We start from the raw sequence: 27561 nt of genomic DNA on the forward strand, positions 1-27561 counted from the left end.
TGTTGGCAAATGTCGCGAGTTTAACGCCTCAACCACAAACATTCTATGATTCTCTCCAGCTCTGGATCTAGCAGTGGCCAGGTGGGAGGTTTGGGCAGGGCTGGCTGGGTGAGGAGGGGCTCGGCAATACCCTGGGGCTGCCCCCACCACGGGAGCACTTAGTGGCACTTGTTCAGCACAAGTGAGGTCTCGGTGCAGTGTCTGAGGAGACGGGAACTGCTTTTCTCCACAGGCAGAAACCCGAGGCCGGTGTCTGCAAAGCAAGAAGAGCCATCAGCCTGTGCCCATGTCCCTCTTTGGACTATCCACAGCCAGCTCCCAGCCGGAAAGGGGGGGGGATCTGCTGTGCCACTCAAGATTTCCTCAAACAGCACATAAAATTTGAGATTTTTTTTTTTTTTCTTTTTCAAGGAGAGCAGGTACAAAAATAAAAGAAATCCATATACTCTGAAAATATACTGGAAACTGCCACCACAGATGAGGTACCATTTATCCCGACCCCCCACCCCCAAACTGCAAACATCAAAATATATATGTTTTTAAACAAAAGAAGAATATCTGGCTATTTAATCTCAGTTAAAATGACAGCACCCTTTGTTACACTTGATATTTCACACCATTAATTCTCTTTTGAAAAAAAAAAACCCAAGATATCTAACTAACCTTGATTCCTTGCTTTTCTCCTCATTCCTTAGTGCAGTAATTGTCCATCTCCATTTAAATAAATATAGCAGCTACAGCATCATAAATGTGTGGCCCTCACAACGTCAGTAACTTGATATCGTAATACAAAGAAGTATCGGCACTTGACGTAGATATTTGCAAAACCAAGAAGAGAGATTAAAACTTCCAAATACTCTTCACATGAAAACCAGGTACAATGTTACCTTGACAACGGAAGTCACTTTGCCAATGAAGTTTCTTTAGTTTTTGGTGAAAGTATTGAGCAAAAAAGCTTCTCAGATCCGAGTCACTGAGCGTGGGCAGGATGAGAAGCGGCTTTGAAAGGAGAGTTAGAAGGCTTTGTAAAAAGGAATTTTCAGCTAAATGCCAGAAGTCCACAAGAACTCTTTGTAAAATAGTTAAAAAAAAAAAAAAAAAAAGAAAGTTCTCTGTTTCAAAAGAAATTTCTGTATAAAGCTTAAGCTGAACCTTTTACAAACGGCACTGCTACTTAGAGAGCTTTAGGAGGAAAGTGTCAGGTCACAGACTGGGAAAAAACATCTGAGAGACTCACTGAGAAATCACCTCACTCAAAGGACTCGGTCGCACTCCCCTCCCTGCACCAGGTGTGTCCAAAGGCACTCACAGGGACAGGGCACTCCGAGATGGGACCCCCTGGCTCTGAGGGTCCCCAACCCCTCGGGGCCTGCTGAGCCCCCCAGCTCCCCTCCGAGCACCCCCAGCAATGCCCACCACCCCCGTCACTGTTTCCAGTGCAATTTTAGCTTTGCCAAGTTAGTCTTTTACACTATTTTCCTTGATTTTGAGAGATAAAATAGGTATCGACACCAGCTGTTAGTAAAGCTCTTGCAGACAGTGTTGTGAACAGCACTACGGACATTTCCATACAATATACAAAACGCACAAAATACAGTACTTGGTTTTTCTGGCAGAAAAAAGGGGGGTCATGCCTGGTGAAGCAAAATGGGCTCAGATTTTAGGCTCAAAATACAGTATATTGGCAAACAGCGGATTTGGTGAGAACGAGGAAAGAAGCTACTCAGACCAACCAGGTTTTCATGTGAGAGCAGGTGGAGGTCGGGAGGGCTGGGATCACAGCAATGCCCATACAAACAGCTGCAGTAAATATACTATGAACCAGTGCAAATAAAAACAGTCAAAAATGCAGTTCACGAGTTTACAAAGTGCAAAACTCCCCAGTCCCCTCGTTGAATAAACGCTCGTCTCTGACATCTTAAACATTGGTTTTAAAGTGGAATGAAAGAGTCCCATTGGTTTGTTTCACATTTCGGTGATTTAACATGTTAGAACTATCCCAGCCCTCTTTTATTTGCAAAGTGAAATGAAGTTACCAGTAACTTAATTTTAAAAGGAAAGTCACTATCAAAGAGGAAAAAAGCCTAAAAACTTTTATTAATTCCAGACATTTTACTGATGTCAAATAGGTTTAACTAAGCATGTAAAAACTGAGATCTTAATACAAAACCCTGTCCATTTAATTCAAATATGCTCCACATTTCAAAGCCAAAAATAAGGCCAATTCCTTTGTTAAATCAAAAGACTGCAGCGACAAGTAAAGCTTGCAGAAGTCTAGAAGCATTTTTTGTATTTTTTTTTTGATTTAAAAAAGGAAAATTCAAGATTCCTTCTGACTATAAAACTTTCCTTTCAAAATTAAGGCTTTTACTTTGTCCTTTTAAAATCCTGGAGGTGTCCATTCTCCCACAGTCCGTGGTACAGACACTGCTTCAGTACAGCTCAATGGACACAGTTTTTCTTTAGAATGCTTATTGCACTAAAAGATAGCAAAACAAGTTGTCAGTTTCTTTTTTTAAAAATAAACATGATTACATTTCTAAAAAATAAAAGTTGATGTTGACCATATGTTCTGTAATAATTAAATTAAAGCATTATTATTACTCTAATAAATATAAAAGAAACAAAAGGAAGCTAAACTTCAAACACACATACATATGAATCACATTAAGGTGTGAGAGGCAGCAAGTAAAGTAGCAGGTTTCTTTTTTTTCCAAAAAGACCTTAGCTCTAAAGTTTCAGTTCTGGTGGTTACTGTATGTCATCCCAGAAAACCTGGGACATCAGATCTCACGTGAAGCTTCAACAGATTTGACTTGCCAGATAGGAAAAAATTGAAACTTTTGGACTAGGTAAAACAGCAGCTTTAGTAAATTCCCCCAGGGAGCAAGAAGAGTTGGGTCACTACTGCCTGCACATGAACCACGAGCTTCTTGGATTGCTTTTGAAAGGGAACTCTTGGAGCTGAGAACTCCAAAGCTGTGAGAAAAGACACAAAGGCAGCCGTTGGCTAAATTAGGTTCAAATTATTGGATTAGTGTGCAAAACATCTTCCCCCCCTCACTGTTTCCTAGCTAGTGCTGTACATTCCAATGCACTTGGATATGTTCACATTCGAATGCTCGATGGCAATACTGAGAAAGATTCCTCAATGCACGGGGGTTAAAAAACTTATTTTCTTTTTTGCACACTTCCCTTCTCCAAACAATCACTGTGATTGTTCCTAAAAGGTGGTTTGCTTTTTGTTTTAAATTACACGATAGATTTTAGTTTATTATTACTATTTTTTTTTTTTTTTGCGACAATAGTTGTGCTGCCGAGCAACTTGAGGTAAAGGCAGAAGAGGGTTAAACTACGAGAAATAATAATTAAAAAAAAAAAACGATGGCGGTGCTTCCCACGGGAGCCCGCCCCAAAAAAGCAGTTGGCTGGTTTCATATTGCATAATAGTGCTGTGTTCCTGGATGAAGTAAACAATCTTCCTCGTGTCAATTTAAGGGTGAGCCTCTCGCCCCTGCACAGCGTCAGCTCCAGCACGATGGGAGGCACAGCCCCTAAACCAACCCCCTGGAAACATACATTGTATGTGGCTTAAGTTCTCAGTTCTCCTCTCCGTGAGTGTCTCCCGGGTCATTGACTTAAGCGAAGTACATCGTGCGTAAGGTGTCTTGGTGAATCTGTACAGCCTTCGCCAGGGCCTGCGGGTCTCGCCCGTTGCTCTGTCCTGACACGTGGCTCCCTTCAGCACTGCAGGGAACGAGGGAGAGACAGGCAGGGCTGTAAATTGTATTAATTCGGATCAAAAAGCTGCTTTCGCATCTCTTTGACAGAATCGCTGAGGTTGGAAATGACCTCTAAGATCGAGTCCAACCTGTGACTGATCCCAACCTCATCACCCAGCCCAGAGCACAGAGTGCCATGTCCAGTTGTTCTTGAACACCTGCAAGGATGGGGAGTCCACCACCTCCCTGGGCAGCCCTTTCCAATGCCTGACCACCCTTTCCATGGAGAAATTCCTCCTGACGTCCAACCTGACCCTCCCCTGGCACAGAATGAGGCTGTTTCCCCTTGACTTGTTCCTTGTTCCCTGGAAGCCCAACCAGCCCTGGCTGCACCCTCTTGTCAGGGAGTTGTAGAGACTGAGAAGGTCCCACCTGAGCCTCCTTTTCTCCAGGCTGAGCCCCCCAGCTGCTACCCATAGGACTGACTCTCCAGACCCTTCACCAACACAGCACCAGTGACAGAACTGGACACTGAGAAATATCAACTCTCGTATTCATCCAGCAACCTTGAAGCTTTTGACAAATGTCTTCACCATGGCTGCTCAGCTTGCTCATCTAAAAATAAGCCTTTTATAAATACATTGATGGCTTGAAGGTTAGAAAATATTTCTGACGTACAGAGCTAGATAAGTGGAAGCGCTTAACATTTGGTTCATTCATGAACTACTCTGATCCTGAAGCAAAAAAATTAAATCCGTGGCTTGATTCCCTCAGACCATGTCAAAGTCATAACAAAATACTTCAGTAACTGAATTCTTTTTATCTGAGTGTTATTCAGCAGAATCCTCCAACCCACTCTGGTCTGATGTAGAGCAGCAGCTGCCAGGAGTGATGATCTTAACATCAGTCCTAGAGGCAACAAAAACTAAGCGCCACACCAGCAGGAAATCACCCACGGTCAGGTGGCTTTAGGCCTGACAGCAGAGGGGGGACTAAACCCTGAGCACAGGCTGTGATTTACCTGTCGTGTTCCTTGTCCACGAGGTGGTAGCGTGCTCTGAATGCCACCAGGTGAGCGTAGTAGGCGGGCGCGGGGATGGAGACGGAGCGGGTGCAGCGCACGTACGTGTGGCACAGCTGGTACGTCAGCAGCTGCAGCTCGTCTGCTGTGAAGCAGTTGTCATCCCACAGGACGTGGTAGTGGGAGGGACGGCTGGTTCCCTGCAGAGATGGGCATGGAGGGTCACTTCTCTGGGTTCCCATAAACATGGCAAGTTTTGATGTTCAGAAAGGGCCAGGCTATCTAGTGTGAACTCCTACGTAACAGCAGCCAGTTTTATGTCAGGCCTAAATGTATTTAAGGATGAATAAGTCTAACGTACACATGATTATACTATTCTAAATGTTCTTGCTTGGATAAAACCCCTTCTACATAAGCCTCAGTGATCAACATCTGCTCCCAACATGACTAAATCACAATTACGACACCTTTTACCTACCTTCAATTAAACTCTTTCTCACAGAGAAACGTTGCAGAGAAATAACCAGTGCTTTTACATCCTTCCAGTTCCTGAGCACCCTAACTGCAAGAATAAACACTTGAAACTCAAATCTTACAGTGCACCTGAACTGGGTAAATAGTTGTGCTTTAGCCAAGCTCCAAGTCTCTCTTTTTCTAAAACAAATATATCTGAAGGATCAATTTAGTTGAGGTTCTTTATGTCTTGCTATATTAAGCACAATGAGCTGCAACTACACCCAGCACTTCATCTTTGATACAATTGTTTTTCCAAGGGGCCAAAAACCAGATTGCTCAGACACAGTGTAAAGGTTGACAAAAAACCCATTGAAATTATTCAAAACTGGAAAAGAAGTCATGCCGAGCCAACCTAAACAAAACTGATGACATTGTGGTCAGACTCACATGATGAAAATTTAAAGAGCAGATTTTTTTTTTACATTTTAAGTAGTAGGCTGATAGAAGTTGAATTTTTTTTTTCAGAATGCTACAAAACAAAGTGACCTCTTTAGAAATCAAACTTTAAAAAGCACGACTTACCATCAGTGCAAATTTAAATGTGCAGCAGAGACCACCTCTAAAGCAAATCATTCTCTAAGTCCCACAATAATGTTTTATCTCAGAAAAAACAGAGCTAAAAGAACATTTCCCTGCTAAATAACTGTTTGTAAACAGGTGTCACAAAAGGGAGAAAAACAATGTGTTCTAAATTCACATTTACTTACACAAAGCAACCATACCTGTATTCCAGCATGGCTACAGAGGTAAAAATCAAACTCGTAGGGGTGTGTAATGTCTGTATCTACAGTTGTCCCAGCTGGAATATTTCCACTTCGTCCAACCTAGAAAAGAGGTTTGGTAAGTGCGGCCTCAGCTGTTTATACAGCTCAACTGTAATGAAAAATACAAGTTTCTATTCACCACTGGCGAGGTTCCGGCACATGAAGTGCCACAGAACTGTATGGAATGTGCCACTACATCAGCCTTGGAGGTTTGACAAGGACACTGGATGGCTCTCCAGCACCTTACACAACACTGCACCTCCAGCACATCAGAACTTTCCAGCTCAGGCTGAAGAGCTACACAGACATTTGTATTTAGAATTGTCAGCTTCAGTTTGGATTGACTAACTCAGAAAAAAAAGGTTCCACCATTTTGTAGTTTCTTCTATTAACAACTGCTGGAGATTGGTCCTGAGTAGTCACACGGACTTCAGCTCCAATGTGATGTCGTGGGGGTTTTGAACATACTTAAGGTCAATGATTTTTCAATTTGAGGCCCCATTTCATCAAATCAACACTTCCCTGCCTGCACATTCAACCAGATGGACAGAAGCCCACGCTAATATTTTCTCCAGCAGCCTGAAAGCTCAACATGAAGCTTTCCCAAAAGGCTCCTCAGAGGGCAGTGATTACCCTTTCTGTTCTGTCAGCACAGAACAGCCGTGTATGATGTCGCTTCTGCACCACAATGTAGGTTATTCCAGGCTGGTAATCCTTCTCCAAACTGATGCAGGCTTCTCTAATGGCCAGCAGTTCATAATACAAAACCTACAAGCACAAGAACAGAGGAATTTAGGTTTCCCTTCCACTGTATTCTACACACAACACCTACTAACTCCGTGTAGTTAACAGTAGGTACAACTTTGGCACAGAACTGGTAATCTTGGAAAATACTTAGAGGTGTGTGATTTCCCAAATTTGAAGACTTCTCCTTCCCAGACAGGAAAACAGCTGCAGCTCTTCTTGCCCAACAAGATTAAGAAATTCTCTTCTTAAAAGCCTCAATTATTTTGTGTAAATGTAAGTAACTCAGGCAATACAAAACAAGACCTGCAGCTACTACGGAGTAACAGAATCTTTCAAGCAACCCACAACTGAACAAACCTGTCGGAACTGTCCCTCAGAGACCCCGTCCCTGTAGAAGATGATACGGGTGGGCTTGAACCGTGTTGATTTGTAGAACTGGATGAGCAGCTCCCTGACCATGGAGGCCAGGTCCTGGATGATCTCCTGCCGGGGCCGCTGGACCCTCACCGTGGCACAGTACCGGCTGGGATGAGCATCCATGCTGCCTACAACCTGTGGGAGAGAGTGCAGCAGGGAAGGATTCAAAGTTCAAATCTATACCAAAACAATTAAAAACAAAATAGCCTAGCGCGGCAAGTACAAGATGTTTGTGGTAAACAACAATCAGAGTAACACTTTCAGCAGGAACTTGTACTTGGTACAGGTTTAACACCTTTTGCCCTCAAGCATCATGAAATGCACCAGCAGAATTTGGCTTCTCACTAAGGCACATTTTTATAATCCAGACAGACATTTTTCTGTGACGTTTTCTCATCTTTTACACTGAGAAAAACCTCAGCTTCCCTCAGCTACTTTAAACACAGATGCAGTTTCCATAACTGCGATCAATGACAACTAAAATAACAAGGGGACCAAACAGGGGAGGACTGACCAAGCCTCCAATCACCACCTTGAGTTCCTGGACTGTACCAACACAGAAGATAAGAAATATCAAAAACATTTCTGCCAAACCAGGCCGTTTCTCCTTTAAAAAGGCAAAAAATGTTACTAGCTAACATCACCAAGCTGTGTTATTTCCTTGAGACTATTTCTGCAGAAATATATTATTTAACAATGCCATTTTACCTTGATTTAAAAATTAAAGAGCTAAGGAACCACTCTGAAGTATCAAGCAGTTTTTTTCTTTTAAATACATGATTTTAAATATCATTGGGAATGTGAACAAAGAACCGGTATAAGCCCTGAAAGATATTTGATACAGACATAGTCCAGGAGTCACATTTACTATTCTAACATTTACACAAGATAAAAAAACCCCACCATGTAAATGTAATAAAACTTACAGCAGCAATGGAAGGCTTCTTTCCATCTCCAGCTGGAGGGTGAGTGACATCAGCTCCCAAAAAGATCACTGGCTGCTGGAACACAGAAGGTCTTCAAAAAGAAAAAAGTGCTAAGTCACACTCATAGCTGAAGAGCTGCCACAAGGTCATTGCTCACCATGGGGGTTGTTTCTGTCTCAGCCTTATCAGGTACCCGGGCCAAGGCTCAACAATGGCATCTTTGTGCACAAGAGGTGAACTTGGAACCCTCTCCAGCAGAGCCCAAAACACGCTGCAAACACACTGCCAGAACTGGGGCAGGATTCTGGTGGGGAGCAGCCCCAGGGCTTCAGCAGGGCGGCACAGCCGGGGGCTTCAGAAGCCCCATGTGAGCCTGGGGGCCCCCTGGGCACCACTGAGCTATAGCACCAGCATACACATTATACTGTTCTCCAGGACCTGAGCAGCAGGATGGTTTTACACTGCCTTTAAAATATTCTTCCTCACACAACTGTTCCTCATTTCAACTTTGATACTGATCAGACATTTGACAAGAACCTTGGCTGAAGACCTAATGCACAGGCCAACCACCACTCTGAGCCTGTGCTGGAAGGAATTTAATTCTACTTCAAACACCACGTTAAAATATTATCAGAAGAATATTTTAACTTAAAACTTGGCCACATTTAAATTTTGGGTGCTAAGTAACCACATCTGTTAAAAGAAAACCCAACACAGTCTCCAGAGTCTTACCGTTGATGAGGTACAAGGATGTTGTTGATTCCTCCTAGTTTAACGTTAATCTTCAGGCACAGATTTGAGAGGGTCTGTGGAGATGTTTTAATGACGTTCTTGACCTGAACACACTGTGTGGCCATTCCCAACAGTGTATCTCCCACACGCTTCACCTCCGCTGGGAAGCAAATACAAGGAGACAACCTGAGTCCATCTGAGGTTATAGCTACATTTTGGTATTAGATAAGTCACAACAATTTCAGTGTACATACTCTGCAGTAATTTCTAACCTATCTGCATACTCAGGTATGCTTCCAATTTATCTTCAGACACAAAAGAGTGGTTTCTAATGCCTAAAGGATTGTTCTGAGTAATTTTTAACATATGCTGGCTGCGGATTTCTCCAAATGATACCTGACCGAACAGGTGAAGACAGAGGTGTGCCCTTACCATACACCGGCGTCTTCCCTGGCAGGATGACAATGATGAGCTGAAGCCCTGAATAGGTGTTCTTGAGGTGTCGGAACATGGGCTCCACGCTGTCTGCACCCTGGGCATACTTGCAGAAGCAGGGCTGGCCCTGGATCGGCATCCCGGCGTCCTTGGAGATCTTGCGCAGCTGGTCTGTGAAACCCCTGCAAGATGAGGAGATTTTTGGATTTTTGCAGTAGCAAAAGTACACAATAACCAAAGCACAAAGGGACAGAACCATCAAAGGAGGATGATTCCAAACAGCTTTTAAAACAGCATTTTCAAAACGTTTGTTATGGGAAGGCTGTACAGCTGTGAAACACCACAGGCCAGAAAGGGCTAAAATATAGTCTAGACACCTTCAGTAGTTTGTTCAAGATGTCAGAAGGAACTATATACAGTGATGTTACAGGACAAACACCCCACAGTGTACCCAGCACGGTGTTTTGACTGTAGCTTCCAGCATGGAAGCAAACCAGCCTGGATTCTCCCCCTAACATCTCACATTAAACCCAGGTAAAACGCTCATTGTAATCCTACATTCATGTTTCACTCCATAAAGAGAACAGTCCAAAGCCTGAACCACGACATGCCTTACTTCAGAATTTCTTCTCTGCACTGTCTCTGTGTTGCAAAGCAAGCTATGGCCCACATCTTGATCTCCACCCCAGTGTGGAACTGTTTCCCTCGCATGTCCCACACACCGTGGCTTGGTGTTGCCACGGTTCGATTCTGGGAAAACAAAAGCAACAAACACTGAAGTGACTGAAAAAGAAGCAGCCGGTGCTATTTGCAGTTTCAGGATAACAAAGAACAGTTTATTAGTCAAAATCTGATCCCTACAAAGTCAAAGGGTACAGGAAATCACTCATCAAAATGGAAACCAGAGGAAAAGCCGAAGCCTCACCCGTCCTCCGTACTGCAGCATCGGGGCTGGGAGCACACGTCCTGTCACATGGGCCATCTCATCCCTCACTTTGAACTGGAACTCTTGCACAAATGGATCTGCATCATAATTTGCACTTCTCACCTAGGAGAGATTTTTCCACGTTACAGAAGTATCTGGTTATAATCCCTATAACAAACCATAGGCTAACAGGAACATTGCAGAAGTGTTCGTTTAACAATTTCATTGAAAAAGGCTCACACTTGACTGCTCAACACTATCAACCCATCCCCAATGAAAACAATTACTACCACAAGATATATTGGATGAGATGGTTTCTGTTTCCTTCATTACTCAAGTGCTCATTTGCAGTTTGTTCATTCAAAAGCATTTTTTTGAGCATTTCCTAATAGTAAATTAAGTGAAGAGGTGATAATGCAAGAGTCTATATTATGGACTCATGCTATAGCTGCAGGCCATTTTGAATAAATCCTATTAAAAAAAGTAGTTAAAATCTTTTAAAGGAGAAATAAAAGACTAGGAAGTTTTGCATGGATGTAATCCAGCCCAGTGTCACCCTGAGCAGAGTCCCACAGAGCTGGAATTGGGGCACTCACCAGTCTGCTGATCTCCTCTTGCCTGTCTGGGGCAGACCTGGCTGTCGCTTTTATCATGGTCGAGGTCTGATTGTCTGTCAGCTTCTTGATGCACCTCTGGCCAGCCACGATGTTACACACCTGCAGGAGAAATCAGAAGCATTAATTCACACCAGAAGCACTCAGATCACACCACACTACATACATGACACTATGCTGTCACTATAAACCACAATCCCAACATGTCTGAGCAACTGCCTGTTCTTTCTTGTACTTCTACACTTTAAAGCACTTTGGGATGCAGACAGTCTTTAGTGAAGTTAAAGAGTGATGAACACGTAAATCTGAAAATACACTTGTATTGCAAAGAGCATAGAATCCTAATGCTTTACAAACTGACAGAACCCACCCAAACCCAGCTGATCTATCAGAGTAAGGCTCTTACTTCTAAAGGCAGGTAGGTGTGTTTTTGTTCCTGTCCCACTTGCAGACAAGGAAGGTGAGGGTATTTCAGCTGGAGGTTGTATTTCTCTCTGAAATACTGTGCTACTGTCCTCTCCACAGTCTGGCCATTTTCTAGCTGTAAAGGAAAGCTGAGAAGACAGACATTTTAGTAAAATATTAGTTGTCAAATAACATCACCCCAAAATTAATGAAATATCAGGTCCTGTTTCTCAGTGTGAAACTATCACACATTTGATGCTCTGACAAAAAGCCTCTTACGTTTGATGACTTGCAGGCCGTCTCGTCACGTTACAGACACGGTACTTCCTTCTCATTGTCCCACAGTGAGTCACTTCTACCTTCAGACCTGCATAAAAACATCAAAAAAATTGATGCCATAACTACACAAACATGTGTACAGGAGACACAAGGTTTCAAATGATAGAACATAACAGCTTTGGGGTCAGCATCAAATAGCACAAATATAAGAAATTATTTTCCTCTGAACATTTTTATTTTCATTATAATTTGAGTTCTGACTAATCCTGATTAATATCCTCAGAAAGTAATCATGATGTAGAATATTTCATGTTCAGCGTCTTCTGAATTTCATTTAGCAGTTTCATTTAAAAAGCATTGACTGAACTCGGACAGCAGTTTTCACCATATCCTCATGTTCTCATTCTCAATCTTGTAAATCTCTCCAATATCAGTTCCAATGTCATTGAAATTAAAAAGACAAACCCAGGTTTCTACTTTATCATCTTTCCCCCCAGCTCTGTGTCCACATTCAGCCTGCAATTTTCTTTATTTTCACTGACCAAGTTTAACTTTGCATTTTGAGCCTCCCGTCTCGAAGCACGCAGCCTACACACCAGAGCCTCCAGACTTATCTCTGCCCACGATAATCCTGACAGTGGCAGCTCCAAGAGGCTCTGGGGGCTGTTGCTGTGACTGTGCACACACTGTGCTGTTCACACAGAGCAGCCTCAACATCTGCTGGGAGCACTGAGCTTATCACACGAGGGCTGCACATAATTCACACGCTGCTGTCTTTCCCCAGCCCCACAGGACAGAAAGCAGCTAAAAACAGAGTCTTGGTACTCAAAGGATTCACCTCCAGTAGTAAAGTCTAATACTACTGAAGTCTAGTAGTAAAGGCCTTTGAGAGAGCAATTGGATGGCTCATCCTGTTGAGGTTCGTGTGGGTTGTGGACAACTGACTGAACACCCACCCAAAATCAGGTCCCCAGGTCCCAGAACTAGACAGTGTTTAGTTTACTGGGGACACAGACATCACAAAGAAGCACTGACTGTACCTCCTTGCTCCCTGACAACACTAATTGCATCAAGAACATCAGTATTACTCAGAGGATGGCAAAGTCAAAAATAAACCACCACTGCCCTGACAAGGCATTAAGAGAAAATAGGGAAATGAGACCATGGGGCACGGTGACCACAGACAAGGGCTGATGAACAGAGAGATCTGGAACCCATTCCCTGCTCTGTCATTACTCTGCTGTGACACTATCAAGGTAGTGCCCTCCCCCAGAGCTGCTCACACACAGCCAGCTCTAATGCAGGGCTTGTTTTGCTGTACATGGTCACGTCCTGGCTCGAGCTCTCAGACCCTACAGCAGCAAAGACAAGTCAGAGAGCAAAGGGATAACTTTCAATATTTTCTGACTGTGGCAACGGAGCCTCTGAGGCACCCGAGATCAAGCAGAGGCAGTTTTTTAATCTTCAGTGTCCTGCCCGACAGAATGAAGACAGGCAGATGTAAAAGGGGGCATGTTAGGACTAGCACAAAATTCCTGTAAGTCTTTTTTTCAGTCATGACTCTTCTGTGAGCACATCCCTTTATGACTACAGTTCAAATTTACTTTTTAGCTGCCCAGTATTTCAGTAGAGTCTAATCTTGCATCAAGTGTTTAAGAGCTGAGCTCCTTCATGACTTTTCTCTCTGCAAATTACACTGGAACGAAGGATGTGGGAAAATACAAACCCAAGCAGCATATATGGAGTGAAACCACTCAAACCAGCAGCTTATGCAATTCCTTTGGAATGGAATTTGGCCTTCAGCTGCAAGTGGTACTTGTTTTTCCACAAGGCAATCAGTTATTAGAATTCACTGAAACAACACTCTTTCAAAGAATCAATGTTAGCCTTGAAATCAATGTTCACTTTGCCACAGCACTGGAACAGCAGGAGCCCACACGCAATTCCAGGTGGCCTCAGGGACCCTGGGTTAGGAGAGGTTGGCATCAGCCATTCACCTCTGCCCAGGCAATGAACAACGTGCTCCCTCTTTCCCTCTAAGCCACTGGGAATGTTTTTCAGCTCCCATTTCCGCAGAGCCGCATTGTTTCTCTCAGGATTAGAGCTACACACATGGAAACCACAATTCTCTTGGCAGTTCCAGGCCCTTCTGATGCATGTTAACCAGGCTTCCAGTTCAAACAATTCCCTTAGAATTACCTTTACTGTGTTACCTGGGACAAAACCGACCCCTTTCTACTCACCCTTTATCTCTTTGGTGAATTTTACTCGATGAGAATCAGTCAGAGGTCTTGGTTGTTCATCAATATTATGAATGTCAAGGACTTCACACATGAACTGAATTACGGGTTGTGCTTTGTAGAAGGCAGTGGCAGAAACTACAAGGTGCAAAATATTAAGTGTAAAAAAACCCAATCAAAGTATTGTGAAGCAGTTCATACATCAATATTTCTTAGAATTCCACATAAACCTCAGGTACATTTAGAAAATGAACAGCAAGTTCTGCAAGAGTAAAATATCAAAAAGCCAGCAGTGACACATCTGCCCCCAGTACAGTCATCCTGCTACTACCTGGAACTTCAGGGATTTGAAAGGGTTTTTCCCCCAGAGAACATTTATTTCTAGAGAGCTGCAATGCCCCAGAGAGATATTCTCTTTCACCTCTGTATGAAGCTGCAGAGACAGGACTAATACCTCTCTACTACAGACTTTTGAATATTAAAAGCTGACATAATTCAACATGCAATATAATTTTGTCAATTACACAATCGGCTCAATCACTGAAATAATATCTGGTGTAGACACGAGCACTATTTTGACTACGCACACATTGTATTGGTGTAGTAGGGAGTGCAACCCTTGATCTATTCAAATCTCTTTCCCTCCCCACGTGCTAATGACACAATCACTCTAAGGGACAATATACTGGTTTTAAGCAGGACAGCTGACTTATTCCATGCAAGGAAGATCATTAATTACCTTCTTGACAAGGTTATTAAGCAACTGAAACAACACCTTTGGCAGGAAAGGTGAAGTGGGACGAGACAGAGCTCGGACACAAACTGTTCCGCACGTTTAAAACTTTAAATGGCAACGACAGAAAAGAAACATTCAACGAGCACTTATCAGTTTTCCAGATCTCATGTACCGAACCTGCCCCACATCTGTGCTCATACAGCCCAACATTCTTCAGACATGTGTCACTTGAGCAGCCTACCAACCTCACACGATGCATCAGCCAACACCTCTGGATGCCTGAGATTACTCCAGATTTCTGAGTGACCCCAAATCCTCACTCTCTCCACCCTGGCAGTTTGTGGGTTGTCTCCCACAGCAACATGGAGAACCTCATCCAAATAAACAACTGAAAAACCTCCGCTGATGGGATTTGAAGACAATTTCACAGCCTCAAATCAGGAAACAGAACAACAGCTCTGTGAATCAGCACTTACAAAGGGCTTAAAATTTCTCATTCACAGGACGGACTGAAAAACTTCTACTCCAAGAGTTACTACTACATTTGCTAATGCTGGTAAGAAAAACTTGCCTCACAAAGTAACAGCACAGTACATCATCAATTGGTGTAAATTCATCCTCTTCTCCTACCTGAACTGCCGCTCTCTCAGTATCTTGCATATAGATACCAGCACTGGTTCTTTCTGGGACAGGTTGAGATTTTTATATGAATTTTTTAAACCACAGCTGCTGTTAGAAAGGCAATTTTACAAGAACAAACTGTGTGACTTCAGTCACACGAGAATCACCCACAATTTACGTAAACCACAACACATGGACTTGCAAATTTTCAGCGAGACGGCTCAACATCTGCAATATTTTATTATGCTCCAAGACAGATGCTAAACACAACCTGACTTGGAGCGCTCAGTGTAGAGCAAGACAATTTACCTTGGGTTTAAAAAGCATTTCAAAGACACTGAGAACTGAATGTGAATCAGAGAAAACCTCAGGCAGCACCTGCACTTGCACCACTGACACTTTTCAGCGAGGGTTTTACAACTAAGTGGAGTCGAGTGCTCACAGGATGCGGGCGTCTGACACAGGCACTAGTCGATCTCAGATCCATTCATCTGGGACTCAATACTGTGCTGCAGAGCTTATGCTTTTGCATAAGAAAGCCCATCCCAATCAGCCCTATTCAGAGAAGTGTCTGGAGTATGTTTTACAGAGTTTTCTTGGAAGTTCTGAGCACCACTCACTGTGTACAGCTGCACAGAGACGCAGCGCAGGCAACCTGCCTCTGTCACTGGGGATGCACCAGCACTGAAATTAAGCAGGAAAACAAGCCCTGTGCAATTCCTTCTTATGTAGGGATACTGGTTTTTATAGGGCAGCTAAATTTCTGCCCAAACATTGACATGGCGACAAATGCAAGGAAAAAAAAAGACCAGAATTTCTCGGTAGTCTTTGCCATACATGTCTGGTCTGAATCTCTGCCCTCAATCTCCACTTACCATCAATATTGAGCATCATTTTCCACATGGCAGGTCGGACCGACTGATGGAACCCAAACCAGACCTCCCTGCCCCCTCCCAGGGGGTGGTCATAGCCTTCTGGAGCTGAGAAGAAGGAGCGGCCCACAGGGGTGTACCTGGTGAAACAGGTGGCCACACATTTATGCTCTTGCTTTCCAAACATAAAATTTATGCAACAAACATTATAACACACAGCATTATTATTTTTTGGCATTTTGTGCACCAGCAATCTGTGCCAAGAAGCAAGTATAAACAAAATACCCTGAATGCATCTATTTCTATTGCAGTGCTTTTAAATTTAGACAAAAACATTTACTATTTTTAGCAATGCACAAACCATTTTCAGTTTTTACAAGAAATCAAGAACTAAGTTAACTTACCCTTCCTGATCTTCTGCTTCAAGAAAGTGGACCCTCCACCACAGTAGAGTCTGTTCAACAGCCTTGTCTACACTGGCCTGACTCTTAAATACCATTTTTCCTATTTCATAGGGAACTTCTGAACACAAGATACATTGAGAGAAGCAAAAACTATGGGGGAAACAAAGAACTAGAGGAAATGATGTTTCTCTCACGGGTAGAAAACAGCTGCTCCTGAGCCTCCACACCTCCTGTTTTGTAATGCACAAGCATTAGTACAGAGGTTAACATCTTCAGATCTGGGGAAGCTGAGGAACACTGGATTCCACCAAACCACAGGGCACATTTCAGGAGACAGTTACACGCAGTGAAACCTATCAGAGCAAAGCCATCGTGCTGCCTAAAGCCAACAAACTTCAAAAGTAACTTTCATTGACCAAATCAAGCAAAATTAGCCTTCTCTAATTCCAGGGTTCTGAGATAAAATAAGAAATATGAGACTTTATTAGGACAGGTACCTGGTCCCAGCCATGTATTTCAGACATGAGAAGTGTGCACTGATGACAGTCTATCAATGGATTAAAGAGACTCATGCTTTTCACGGGCACTGCATCACTTGGCTCAAGCTGAGCAGAACCAGGACAGCAGTGCTACAGCTCACTGGAACCTCTCAGCATTACAATGAAGGCCTATTACCAATGCCTGCTGTTTCTTGATCTTTTCCAACATACACATCACCTGCTCTGCCTACAGAAACACTTGTACAGGACTGGCTACAAGCTCCCCGTTCAGCTCACCGGCTGTGCTGCAAAGGGGAATGAACAGTTTCTACTTTTCACCTGTGAAGAAATGGGGATGAAGGTCTCCCAGTGGGGATACTTCAGGTAAAGACAGACTGCAGGAAGACAGTGAACCTACTTCATGGAGGGGAGGTGTCGTAGCACCACATCGACAGCATGAACAGGGTTAGTGCTGATAGGTTTGTCTAGTTCCAGAGGCTCAGGCAAGGTTCTTCCTGTCAAAACTTCATGCAGCAAGTGCCAGCTCACCCGAGAAACAAACTTTATTGACACTTTGAAGGGACGATCTTTTCCACCTTCTCCGGGTAGTGTCACATCCAAATCCACCTGGGAAGGGGAGAAAAGAAAGAAACAAAAAGCAGTTTTTTCATCTGGAGTCTGGTAGCCTTGAGATTCCACTCCTTCCCATAACTGGGCCAGAGACTCAAAAACTCCTGTACTGAAGACACAGCACATTTGATGAAAGTACATTATCAAATGCACAAAGTGAAGAGAGCTGGGCCCTGATCAAGCAGAAGAGGATAATGTAACTTTCTGTCATCTGAAATCATAAAGCAATACATTCTAGAATAACTCTGGCTTGTTTTTTCAATTCTTCACAAGATCAGGTGTTACAGTCTGTAAAATGAAATGTTTTAATAGATTTTGCTGTAGAAAGGAGCTACTAAATTTTGCAGGAAGTTCTGAATGCAACTGTTACATGAACATTTACACACACTGGAATTTGCAGGGAATATATCAGAAGGACTCGGTTTCAGTACAGATACCGTAAGATGCTTCCAGCTTTTCTGAAATCAGCAATATTTAAAGTTGGGTTTTTTCCTTTCCTATGAAGCTGCTATCAATAAAATGTCCTCCCAGTTATCTTACCCCAGTAGTGGCCACAGGAAGTGGATTGGCTGTATAGAGGCTTCTTTTCCCATCATAAACTGGTCTACGGTCCCCAAATATTGTCACTTTAAAATGCTGCACCATAGAGTCCACCACGTCCCTGGAAAAGGGGATATTTACATTGAAAATGTTTCTGAAGAAGGATCAGACCTGAGTTGGCTCCCACTCCCCGGTGTTTTGCTGAAGTAGTTGCAATAAACAATACTTGAGTGAATTATAAACACCCACTTATATTTCAAAAGGTGCTTCACGTACTTTAACTAAATAAACACTGTAGAATAAATGCAAACGCTCAAATACTGGGGAATATCGGTACTGAAGTAATTTCAGAAATTCCTAGAAATGACCAAGGCCTTTGCATCATCTTTATTATGGATAACAAGGACACTGTTACCTTGGAAAAAACCAAGTGGAAATGTGAAAAAACAGCACAAACGCCCAGCTGGAAGCTCTGCTAGTTTATTTTACTGTCTGCAGCAATGTTTATCTGCTCCTCAGCTGATGATAGTTTTGAATTCTGCCTATACTGGTTATAAATATGAGATGCCCTAACAAAAAAGGCTTGGCTTTAAGTCCTTAATAATCTGAGTTTCTATAAAATCATGTAAAAGCCTGATCCAATTTGCACACAATTATATTTGCCTTCCTTGCTTTATTATAAATTGATGGCAATAAAGATTAACCTGACACAAGCACTGAAACTACATTTGAAAAACCATCATGAAATTTTCAGCTTATGCAAAAATGCTTCTCAATGCAAGTAGTAGATAAAAAGAGACTTTTGGAAGACCCCCAGCTGTAACAGGCTTTTGGGATCTGAATTCTTTGGGAGGTCTTGGTGTTTCAGTGGCACAGAATGGAAACGCTTTCCTTCAGCAAGTGCAAACCAGCCAGGCTGTACAGCAGCAGGTACCATGCCCTGGCCAGGCAATATAAAGCCAAAGCACTTCAGGAAGACGATAAATATTGACTTCCTCTTCAAGCTGACTTCCTCTGAAAGCAGCACTTTCACCTCTCAGCTGGGACATGGGGAAAAGGAAAGAAATTCTCCCTTTCACAGCTCCTGATGTTACTCAACATTCCCATCGGTCTAATTTACCAGACAAAAGTATCTTCTCACCTGTTCACCCTCCGAGGACACTTATCTGGTTTGATATCCACCTCATAGAGGTAGACATCAATCTTTGGGATTTCAACTTGGAAGCAGTTGGCCAGCAGTTTAATGGGTTTGCCCATGGTGCCATAGCCGGGACGTCTGGGCACCATGAGCAGGGGCTGTGCCCCCACGGGTCCTGCAAGGGAAAAATCCCACAGATTAGGAGAAAAGCACAACAGACAATCCCCTGAACCAACTCCCAGGACAACCAGGTGGGCACCAGGGCCAGCACACTCGAGGAAAGGAAATCAGCTGTCTCCAACAGCATGCTGCCCATGAATTTCCAAACAAATGCTTGTTCATTATTAATCCTGAAGCCTCCACCTACATCTAGACTGTTCTCTCACTCATGAGCTTCAGCGATCAGCATGAATAAAATCAGGAGGTTTTGTTTAGGAGATTTCCTAAAAAAACCAAACCAAAAACCCAAAACATAAACAGAAAGCAAAAAAACCCCAAACCCTTAAACAAAAATTACCCCAAAAATAACACAGAAAGTTTTACAAGTCTTTTCTGAACAGCCTGGTAATAACCAAGTGGGCTGCAGAGTACAAAAATACAGAAGTAGCTCTGGACTGATGCACAGGATTTGAGATAAACTCTTCATTTCAGTGCCAGTATCAGCTTAGTCTTGGAAGACAGATTATTCTTGAACTTTGCTGGCTGAAAATGGATGAAGAGTAAGACCATTACCTCCCATCTAACTGCCCCCATAAAGCCAATTTGCCAGAGGAGTAAAGACTCAGATTAAGACAGGATTGTAAAACTCTTGATTCCTTGTAGGCTAGAGAAGAATACCCAGAACTGCTCAGAGAAACATCCAAATCTGCACTGAGATGGGTATTTAGAAAACTAGCTTAAATACCTGCCCAGATTTGTTCCATTCTCATCTATTTAATTTGCTTTGCATCATTTAGGTGAGAATCCTCCAGTCAAGATTTGCATTACTCATGCCTTACAAACCAAACACAGTAGTAAACATAGCCCATTTCCCAGAATTTCTACTGGTATTTCCACTTAAAAATACCTCTTTCCAGTTAAGAAACAACAACAATCCCAAAATGCTCGGTAGCCTGAGTTCTAAGAAGTTACTCGTGGTACAAATGTCCGGATTTACAGAGCATTCAAGAGAGGTAGTGCAAAGTTCTCCCCTCTCCTCCTACTCGGTGACGCAGGCAGCGGTTCCAGCCCACTCGTTTTCATAGCAGAGTTAAAATGTCAAGTGCTGGGTAAAATGTTTTTTATTTCCCTTTTGATTAATCTCCATAATTTCTGTAAAAAACCCTGTATTATCTTGAAGGAAATCACGTCCTGAGAACAGGTGAACATCAATGCCAAGTTCCTCTGTAACATTTGTCTGGCTCTACCCAGAAAACTACAGAAAAATTCTGAGTGGGGCTGGCTTGCAGCCACAAGATAAAACAAAACAGAAACCAAGAAGCATCATTTAAAACCCGCTCACAGACTCTGCTTATGCAAAACTTGTTCCAAGCATCTGCTCTCTTCAACTTTTCCTTCATTTTAATACTCTCACATGAGTAAAAGCAGCCCTAGCATTTACTCCAGCTATATCTGCAGAATTATAAGCATAAGCAAAAAAAGAAGTTACTACTAAACATTTGAGTGGCGTAAACAAGTCAACAGTTCATTTTAATATTCTGAAGACATACACAGCACAGTTTATATTTAGTTCCTATCTGTAGGAAAGGCTAACAAAACTGCTGAAATAAAGAAAACACTAAAAAGGTTCTTTTAGTCTGGTCAGCCTTGTGTGGCATGCTCACCCTGGAAGAAGTTATAATCCAGATTTTGGCAAACAGGAATTAAGTGACCAATAAATGAATCAAAAGTGCAGCTCCACACACCGTTCAGGTGTAATTTTAAAAAATTCAGCTATTTTGCTATTATTGTGTGAATCATATGCTCCCTTGGACAATTAAACTTCAAAACATGAGTATGCCAGCACTGCCCAAGTACAGGAGCACCCACTGAGAAGACCTTGCTTTCAAGAGACACTGACGTGCCAGATTCTGTTGTGAAAGTCTTGTGCCAGTGGCTTCAAAGCTGTGACTCAAACCCCAATAAAACACAAATAACCAGCGACGCTCTGGGGATGGTTCCGCCGCCGATCTATCGGTGACTCACCCAACCTCATGCCTAAGTCCTGTGTCAAGCCCATGGAAATAAACACACAAACCAAAAATATTCAAAGTACTATTATTCTACAGAGTACAGGATGCCCGAGTGGCAGATCCTTTCCTTCAAGTCCTTTTTAACCACTGCAAGAACAAAATGGGTCAAGGCTCAAAAACCTTTCCCAAAGCAGCAGCACTGTGAGGTCTCCTCCACACGGGATGGAGCAGCTCCCCGGTGCTTCCAGAGAGCTCTGCACTGCTCAGCTGCGCACAGGTTTGAGAGGAGAAACTTCTTTGCGTTAAAGAACCCAAATTTACTCTGTCATCACAGCACCAGGTATGTAATACCATAGAGTCATGGAATGGTTTGGGTTGGAAGGGACCTTAAAGATCATCTCATTCCCACCCCCTGCCAAGGGCAGGGACACTTTCCACTATCCCAGGTTGCTCCAAGCCCCATCCAAACTGGCCTTGGACACTTCCAGAGATGGGGCAGCCACAGCTTCTCTGGGCAACCTGTGCCAGGGCCTCCCCACCCTCACAGGGAAGAATTTTTTCCCAATATCCCATCTATCCCTGCCCTCTGGCAGTAGGAAGCCATTCCCTCTGCCACTCCAGGCCTTGTAAATAGTCCCTCTCCATCTTTCTTGTAGGCTCTCTTCAGATATATGCCTAGGATGTTCTTAAAGATCCAAGGAAAATCCCCAAACCAAGTCTGTTCAGTGCGATGGAGCAGAGCTCAATTCATAAAACCAGCTAAGCAAAGTCCCTGGCACTAAAACTCAACTGATTTACGACAGAAAACAATGAACACACAAACAAGAACTAAAACTGGTGTCTCAGACAGATTCTTGGAAGGCTTGGGAGCACATCTTAAGATCATGGAATGATTTGACTTGGAAGGGACCTTAAAGTTCCCCCAGTTCCACTGTGGAAGCCCCTCTAACGGTTCCAAGGAGCTCTGAGTGAGAATCTTTTCTTCCATGGAAGTATCGATGTTCCAATCAAGCTCAAGCACAGCCGAAAGGGACGGCGATTCCTCGGCAGCCCAGCCAGCACACGGACATGTCTGGCCTGCATCCAAACACTGGCTGCACCTACCTAGCAACCAGAGAAGCCCTGTCGGAATAAAGCCTGAACACAACGAGCAGGAGCTCAGAAACCTGCAAATGCTTCCAACAGACCATTGTAAGAAAAACTGCAGCTTCTGGCACACGCGACGTTTTTACAGAACGAAGAAAAAGCCTCATCTCCAGCAGGATGCTAATAGGAAATGCAGATTTCCTTACAGAAAGGGCCGTGGCCACCAAGCTTCCAGAAAAAAAATTATCCTCTTTCCCACTGTGGCTTCAGCATTATAAAGCCAAACTGTATTAACAGAGATAACTTAGTAGTTTTATTTTTGTTTATCCAGCAATTCTAAATCCAACTGGATGGGGGCTGAAACAGCCCAAACACATCATCAAGGCCTGAGCAGGTAAATACAACTTACTCTGGCTCAGGAACACGAGGCAGATTTGTGGAACCGATCCCAGCCTCAGGCTGGAGCTGCACTGGGGAGAGCTAGAGCTCTCCATGGAGGGGAAAAAAATAAAAGATTCCCTTTTACAGGGCCCCTGGCCTCTACTCGGAGGCCCAGCCTGTGGAGCTCTAAGAAAATCTTATCACTAGCAAAAAATAACCTAATTCTGGATTAAAAAAATATGTAGAGAAGATTTGATTCAAACGTCGGTTTCAATGATCGAGCTCCGTCTGCCAGAAATCATGAATTGCCTCATTTCTGTCACTCGGCCTTGCTGGGTGGCATTACATTATTTATGAGTAATGCAATCCATGTTTTCTAAACATTCCTCCTTGCAATTTAGGGTTTGGTTCTTTTCAAGGTTTCAGATACTAAGTCATGTTCAAACTCATTTTGATGCCGTGCTCTGCGACTGCCAACTGTACAAGGAAAAACTGGTGTGGTAACTCATTCTGGCCTAATGGATTTACAAAAAACACACTTAAGTGTTTTGGGAGAATTTAAAAGACAATCAATGCTTCTGAACCATTGAAAAAAAAAATCTAAATACAGAAAGCTTTAAGCCCAAAAAAAGCAGCTTATATGCACATAGTGAATTTAATACCCAATTGCTCTGGGAGAAGAGAATGTGCCAGCCCACACAAACCCTGCAGAGTTTTCCCTGGAAGGTATCTCCACAGACCAAAATCAGGAAGGTAAAAATTAGCTCAAGAAATATTCTGACACCTTCATCCCTGAGGAAGTAAAGCTCCGAGGATGAAACAATTTGTAAAGTTCATACTGTGAGTCAAACAACTTCCACAGCAACTCCAGAGGAAATCTGCCACTGTATCCTACAGTAGAATAACTTTTGAAGGCAACTATGAATCAGCCCCTTCCCTGCTCCACCACACCCACAAAAATGGGACTTTTAATGGGCCTCCCAAATCACTACTCTGAATAAGAGAGAAAAGCCTCTTCTAGAGATTTTCTCTGCCTAAAGTTTGTATGGAAAATAAACAGAACATTAGGGATGCCTGCAGTGCTTCATTAAAAACCGAAATTAAAAATAAACAATCCAACACAATTTAACACTTTTAACACAAAAAGCTGTGAGCTTTGAAAGAACAATGTAGGACATGGAAATGAAGACAGCGAGCACCGATACAACTTGGTTACACCACGCAACATCCCCTGTTGGTTGAGTCTCCCAGCCTTTTGGAAATTTACTGAACATTCTCCCGGTGGAAATACAATGCCTGACCTATGCTGAGAGCAGCTTTTCCTTCACTTTCCCCACTGAACATTTTACTGCTGCTCCTCAGTTTTGTTTCACCACAACCCACACCCTGAGCAGCCACCGGCACATCCTGCTCCTGCTTTCAATGATGTTCAAATTCCACAGACCAAGAGAGCCACAATACTTCTAGATTCCTTAGCCTAAGCCTCTCACACAAACGGGACATCACCTGCAGCACTGCTTCACCCAAGATGTCCTGGCACACTGGCTTCCACACTTTACTCCAGGGATACTCACACACCAATCTTTATTCCCCTCTCTGTTTACTTTATCCCACGTTTTCCCTTCATGCACAGAAAACAAAGCACAACCCTAGTGTCTCTCTCTCTCTCGTGACAGAGCTTTAATCCTCATTTGTTCCACCAAGGATGGTCTGTGCCCTCCTGTTTCAACACCCCAAGACTTGGAATGTGAACGCTGCACTTAACACTTCCCTCATCACAGTGCAGACAGGGGAAGAACCATCCATCGTGCTGGACACTGCCCAAATCCACAAAGAACGCTCTGCAGCAGCTTTGCTAAAATCCAACATATTGCAGCCTAACAACAGGTAAATTCACTCCAAAGGAAAACAAAACCATTTATGGGTTCCTCTTGCAAATCTCTTTATCAGGAGACAACTACAATTGCACCAGGTTATAATTAGAGTTTATTTAACGCCGTGTAAGAGAACATCATAAGAATTCCACCAGATTGTTAAAATTCTGCATCTTAAAGTATTCTCAACCCATCACAACCAAGCAAGGCAACAGCTAAGGTAGGGAATTTTTCCAGCCAAATCCATCACTGTCCTTAAATCTCCAAGTATGTTAGAAAAGGCTCTCCATATGGAGATGGGAAGGCACATTTTGTGTTGACACCTTCAGTCTCAGTCTTGTATTTTCACCACCTGTGGTATCTATTCAAGTGACAGACACAGAACTCCAGGTGGCTTTGGACATTCCCTTTGCCATCAAGGTACAACCAAGGAACTGCTGATTAAACACCGCCCAACCCGCCTCCGCTGTTCTTCCAGACTTGGAATAAATTATCTTGAAAAACTGACACTGAACTTCTCTCTCCAACCCTCAAAATCCATTTAAACCGCAAAGCTGATAAATACTGAGCACGTGCTTTCCGGCAAAAAGATCAAACGGCCAAAACGTGAAGATTTTCATAGAATCACAGAACGATTTGAGTTGGAAAATACCTTAAAGCCCATCCCATTCCACCCCCTGCCATGGGCAGGAACACCTTCCACTAGCCCGGGTTACTCCAAGGTCCGTCCAACCTGGCCTTGAACACTACCCAGGGATGGGCAGCCGCAGCTTCCCTGGGCAGTAACCACCTCAGAATGATTCTAGTGAAGCAGCACACCCAAAGGCGCAGGAATCAGCCCGAAAACTCCGCGTGCTGACACACAGGGGCCGAACACCCGGTGTGTGCCCAGCAGGAGCTGCTCGAGGGAGCGCCGCCCGGTCCCGCCGGGCTCTGCGGGTCCGTCCCTCGGGCACCGGCACGGCGCGGGTTACGCAAGCCGGGCACCCCGGTTATGAAATGCCGACAATTCCTCCTCCACCTCCGGCACGGGAAGCAGGGCACGGAGAGGCTCGGCCCCGGCTCTGCCCGGTACCGGGGCCCTGCCCGCGGGGCTCAGCCCCTCCCGCCCGATCCCCCACGGGATGGGCTCGGCCCGGCCGCTGCCCCGCGGCACCGGGGCGGGCACCGGGAGTTGGGGGGGGGGGGATGGCGCGGGGAGCCCGTTCCCCGTCCCCGCCGGGCCCGCGCTCACCTGCGCTGCCGATTTCCATTCATGGAGCTTGGGGCGCAGCCGCTCGGGGCTGCGGCGGCCGGCGCGGAGCTGCGCTGGGCGGCGGTTCCTCCGCCGCGCTCCCGGGCTGGGCCGCTCCGCACCCGGCGCCGCTCCCGGTGCCGCTCCCGGAATTCCCGGCGCTCCCGGTGCCGCTCCCGGCGGTCCCGGCCCCTCAGGCGGCGGCGGAGGCGGAAGTGGCGTGGCCGCCCCGCAGCCCCGGCTCGCGCGGCCGCTCCCGCCCCGCCGCGCGCGCGCCCCGCACGCCGGAAATCCCGCCCGCGCTTCCCCTGCCCCCGCGCGCGCCCCTTCCTTTCCGGGGGAACGGGGAAGCGCCGCCGGAAGCGGGCGGGGCGCGAGCCGGCGCGGTTGCCTCGGCAACAGCGGGAGGGGGGAGAGGCGGGAAAGGCGGCGGGAACCGGCGGGGCCCTCAGGGCGGCGGGGGCTCCGCAGGCACCGGCGCCTCCCCTGGAGCGGGAAGGACGGGGCTGGGACACCGGCTCACTCTCTATAAGTTCCTGAAGGGCGGTTGCAGACAGCTGGGGTTGGTCTCTTTCTCCAGACAGCAACTGACAGAACGAGAGGACACAGCCTTAAGCTGCGTCAAGGGAAATATAGGTTGGATATTAGGAAGAAGTTTTTTCTCTGAAAGAGTGATTAAATACCGGACTAGTCTGCCCGGGGAGGTGGTGGAGTCACCATCCCTGGATGTGTTTAAAAAGAGAGTGGATGTGGCACTTGATGCCATGATCTAGTTGAGGTGTTGGGGCTGGGTTGGACTCGATATTGAAGGTCTTTTCCAACCTACACATTCTGTGATTCTGATTCTGTGAAATCACACCACGAGCCCATTGGGAGTCATAGCGGGGGCTTATTGCCGACCCCGCAGTGTCGTGGTGTTTCAGTACAACGCGTTACGTCTGCGGCGTTTTCTCCCTGCCGCAGCAGCTGCCGTGTGCGGCGGCTTCGAGGGCTTCCAGCCCGATCCCAAATGAACTCGTCTGATGTCTTCTTAATCCTCACTAAACCTGCCAGAAGAACCCCCACGCTCTGGGCTGCGGGACCTGGAACATGCCGAACGAGGAGCCAGAGGGTGGTCGGGCCCTGAACGGGCTCCCCAGGGAACGGGCACGGCCCCGACCCGGCCAGAACTCGGGGAGCGTTTGGACAACGCTCTCAGCACAGGGTGGAATTGTTGGGTTGTCTAAGCAGGGCCAGGCATTGGACTGGATGATCCTTGTGGATCCCTTCCAATTGAAGGATATTCCATGATTCATGGTTTGGTGATTCACTGTGTCAACATAAATTCAGAGCTTATGCTTGGCCTGTCCTCATTTTTTGAGACTTTTTAGCTATGTTCAGTACCACTCCATTACGTATGTTACACAAACTGGCACCAAACAAGCAGAGGGGTGAAAGGGGCAAATGGCATGCGGGGAAGAGATCAGAATGTGACAGACACAACAGGCTCAGTGCTGGGTCAGGCAGTGACACCTTTATTTCCTCTGCCCTCAAAAGATCATTGTTTGGTAAGAACAGTATATCAGGGCTTATCCAAGTGGGTTTGAACCTGCTACTCATTGTGAAGAAACAACATCACTTTTTCTGGTAGTTAGAGGGGCCCTTCCCCTGGG

General features: G+C 44.7%; 1 protein-coding gene across 2 annotated transcripts; it reads right to left on the reverse strand.

Moving 5' to 3' along the window:
- Positions 1 to 38: 38 nt before the first annotated feature.
- Positions 39 to 26124, reverse strand: LOC136301385 (protein argonaute-3). Of its 2 annotated transcripts, none has more exons than XM_066204375.1 (19): positions 25910 to 26124; positions 19167 to 19338; positions 18026 to 18146; positions 17274 to 17482; positions 15976 to 16112; positions 13747 to 13881; positions 11504 to 11591; positions 11226 to 11373; positions 10802 to 10921; positions 10206 to 10328; positions 9897 to 10030; positions 9278 to 9462; positions 8846 to 9005; positions 8114 to 8204; positions 7128 to 7322; positions 6657 to 6791; positions 5982 to 6083; positions 4744 to 4943; positions 39 to 3747 (listed from the first exon to the last, which is right to left on the reverse strand). In XM_066204375.1, exons 1-19 carry the CDS (start codon positions 25926 to 25928, stop codon positions 3639 to 3641), a joined length of 2583 nt encoding a protein of 860 aa, XP_066060472.1. In that variant the 5' UTR covers positions 25929 to 26124; the 3' UTR covers positions 39 to 3638. The 2 variants fall into 2 exon arrangements, with proteins under 2 accessions (XP_066060472.1, XP_066060473.1); XM_066204376.1 differs by lacking the exon at positions 25910 to 26124 and adding an exon at positions 20230 to 20254.
- Between the last annotated feature and the right edge of the window lie 1437 nt (positions 26125 to 27561).

This window comes from Chamaea fasciata, unplaced genomic scaffold (genome assembly GCF_029207755.1).
Source record: "Chamaea fasciata isolate MVZ Bird 193981 ecotype frontalis unplaced genomic scaffold, bChaFas1.0.hap1 SCAF_26, whole genome shotgun sequence".
In the NCBI taxonomy this organism is placed as follows: Eukaryota; Metazoa; Chordata; class Aves; order Passeriformes; family Sylviidae; genus Chamaea; species Chamaea fasciata.

What these genes read in the sequence shown, in the direction of transcription:
- LOC136301385 (XM_066204375.1), bottom strand. An exon ending in TTCCTGTGGCCACTACTGGG is followed by an intron (nt 17,483 to 18,025) that starts GTAAGATAACTG and finishes TCCCCTTCCCAG; the next exon opens with GTGGATTTGGATGTGACACT. An exon ending in ATCCTTGTACCTCATCAACG is followed by an intron (nt 8,205 to 8,845) that starts GTAAGACTCTGG and finishes TTCTTTTTGAAG; the next exon opens with ACCTTCTGTGTTCCAGCAGC.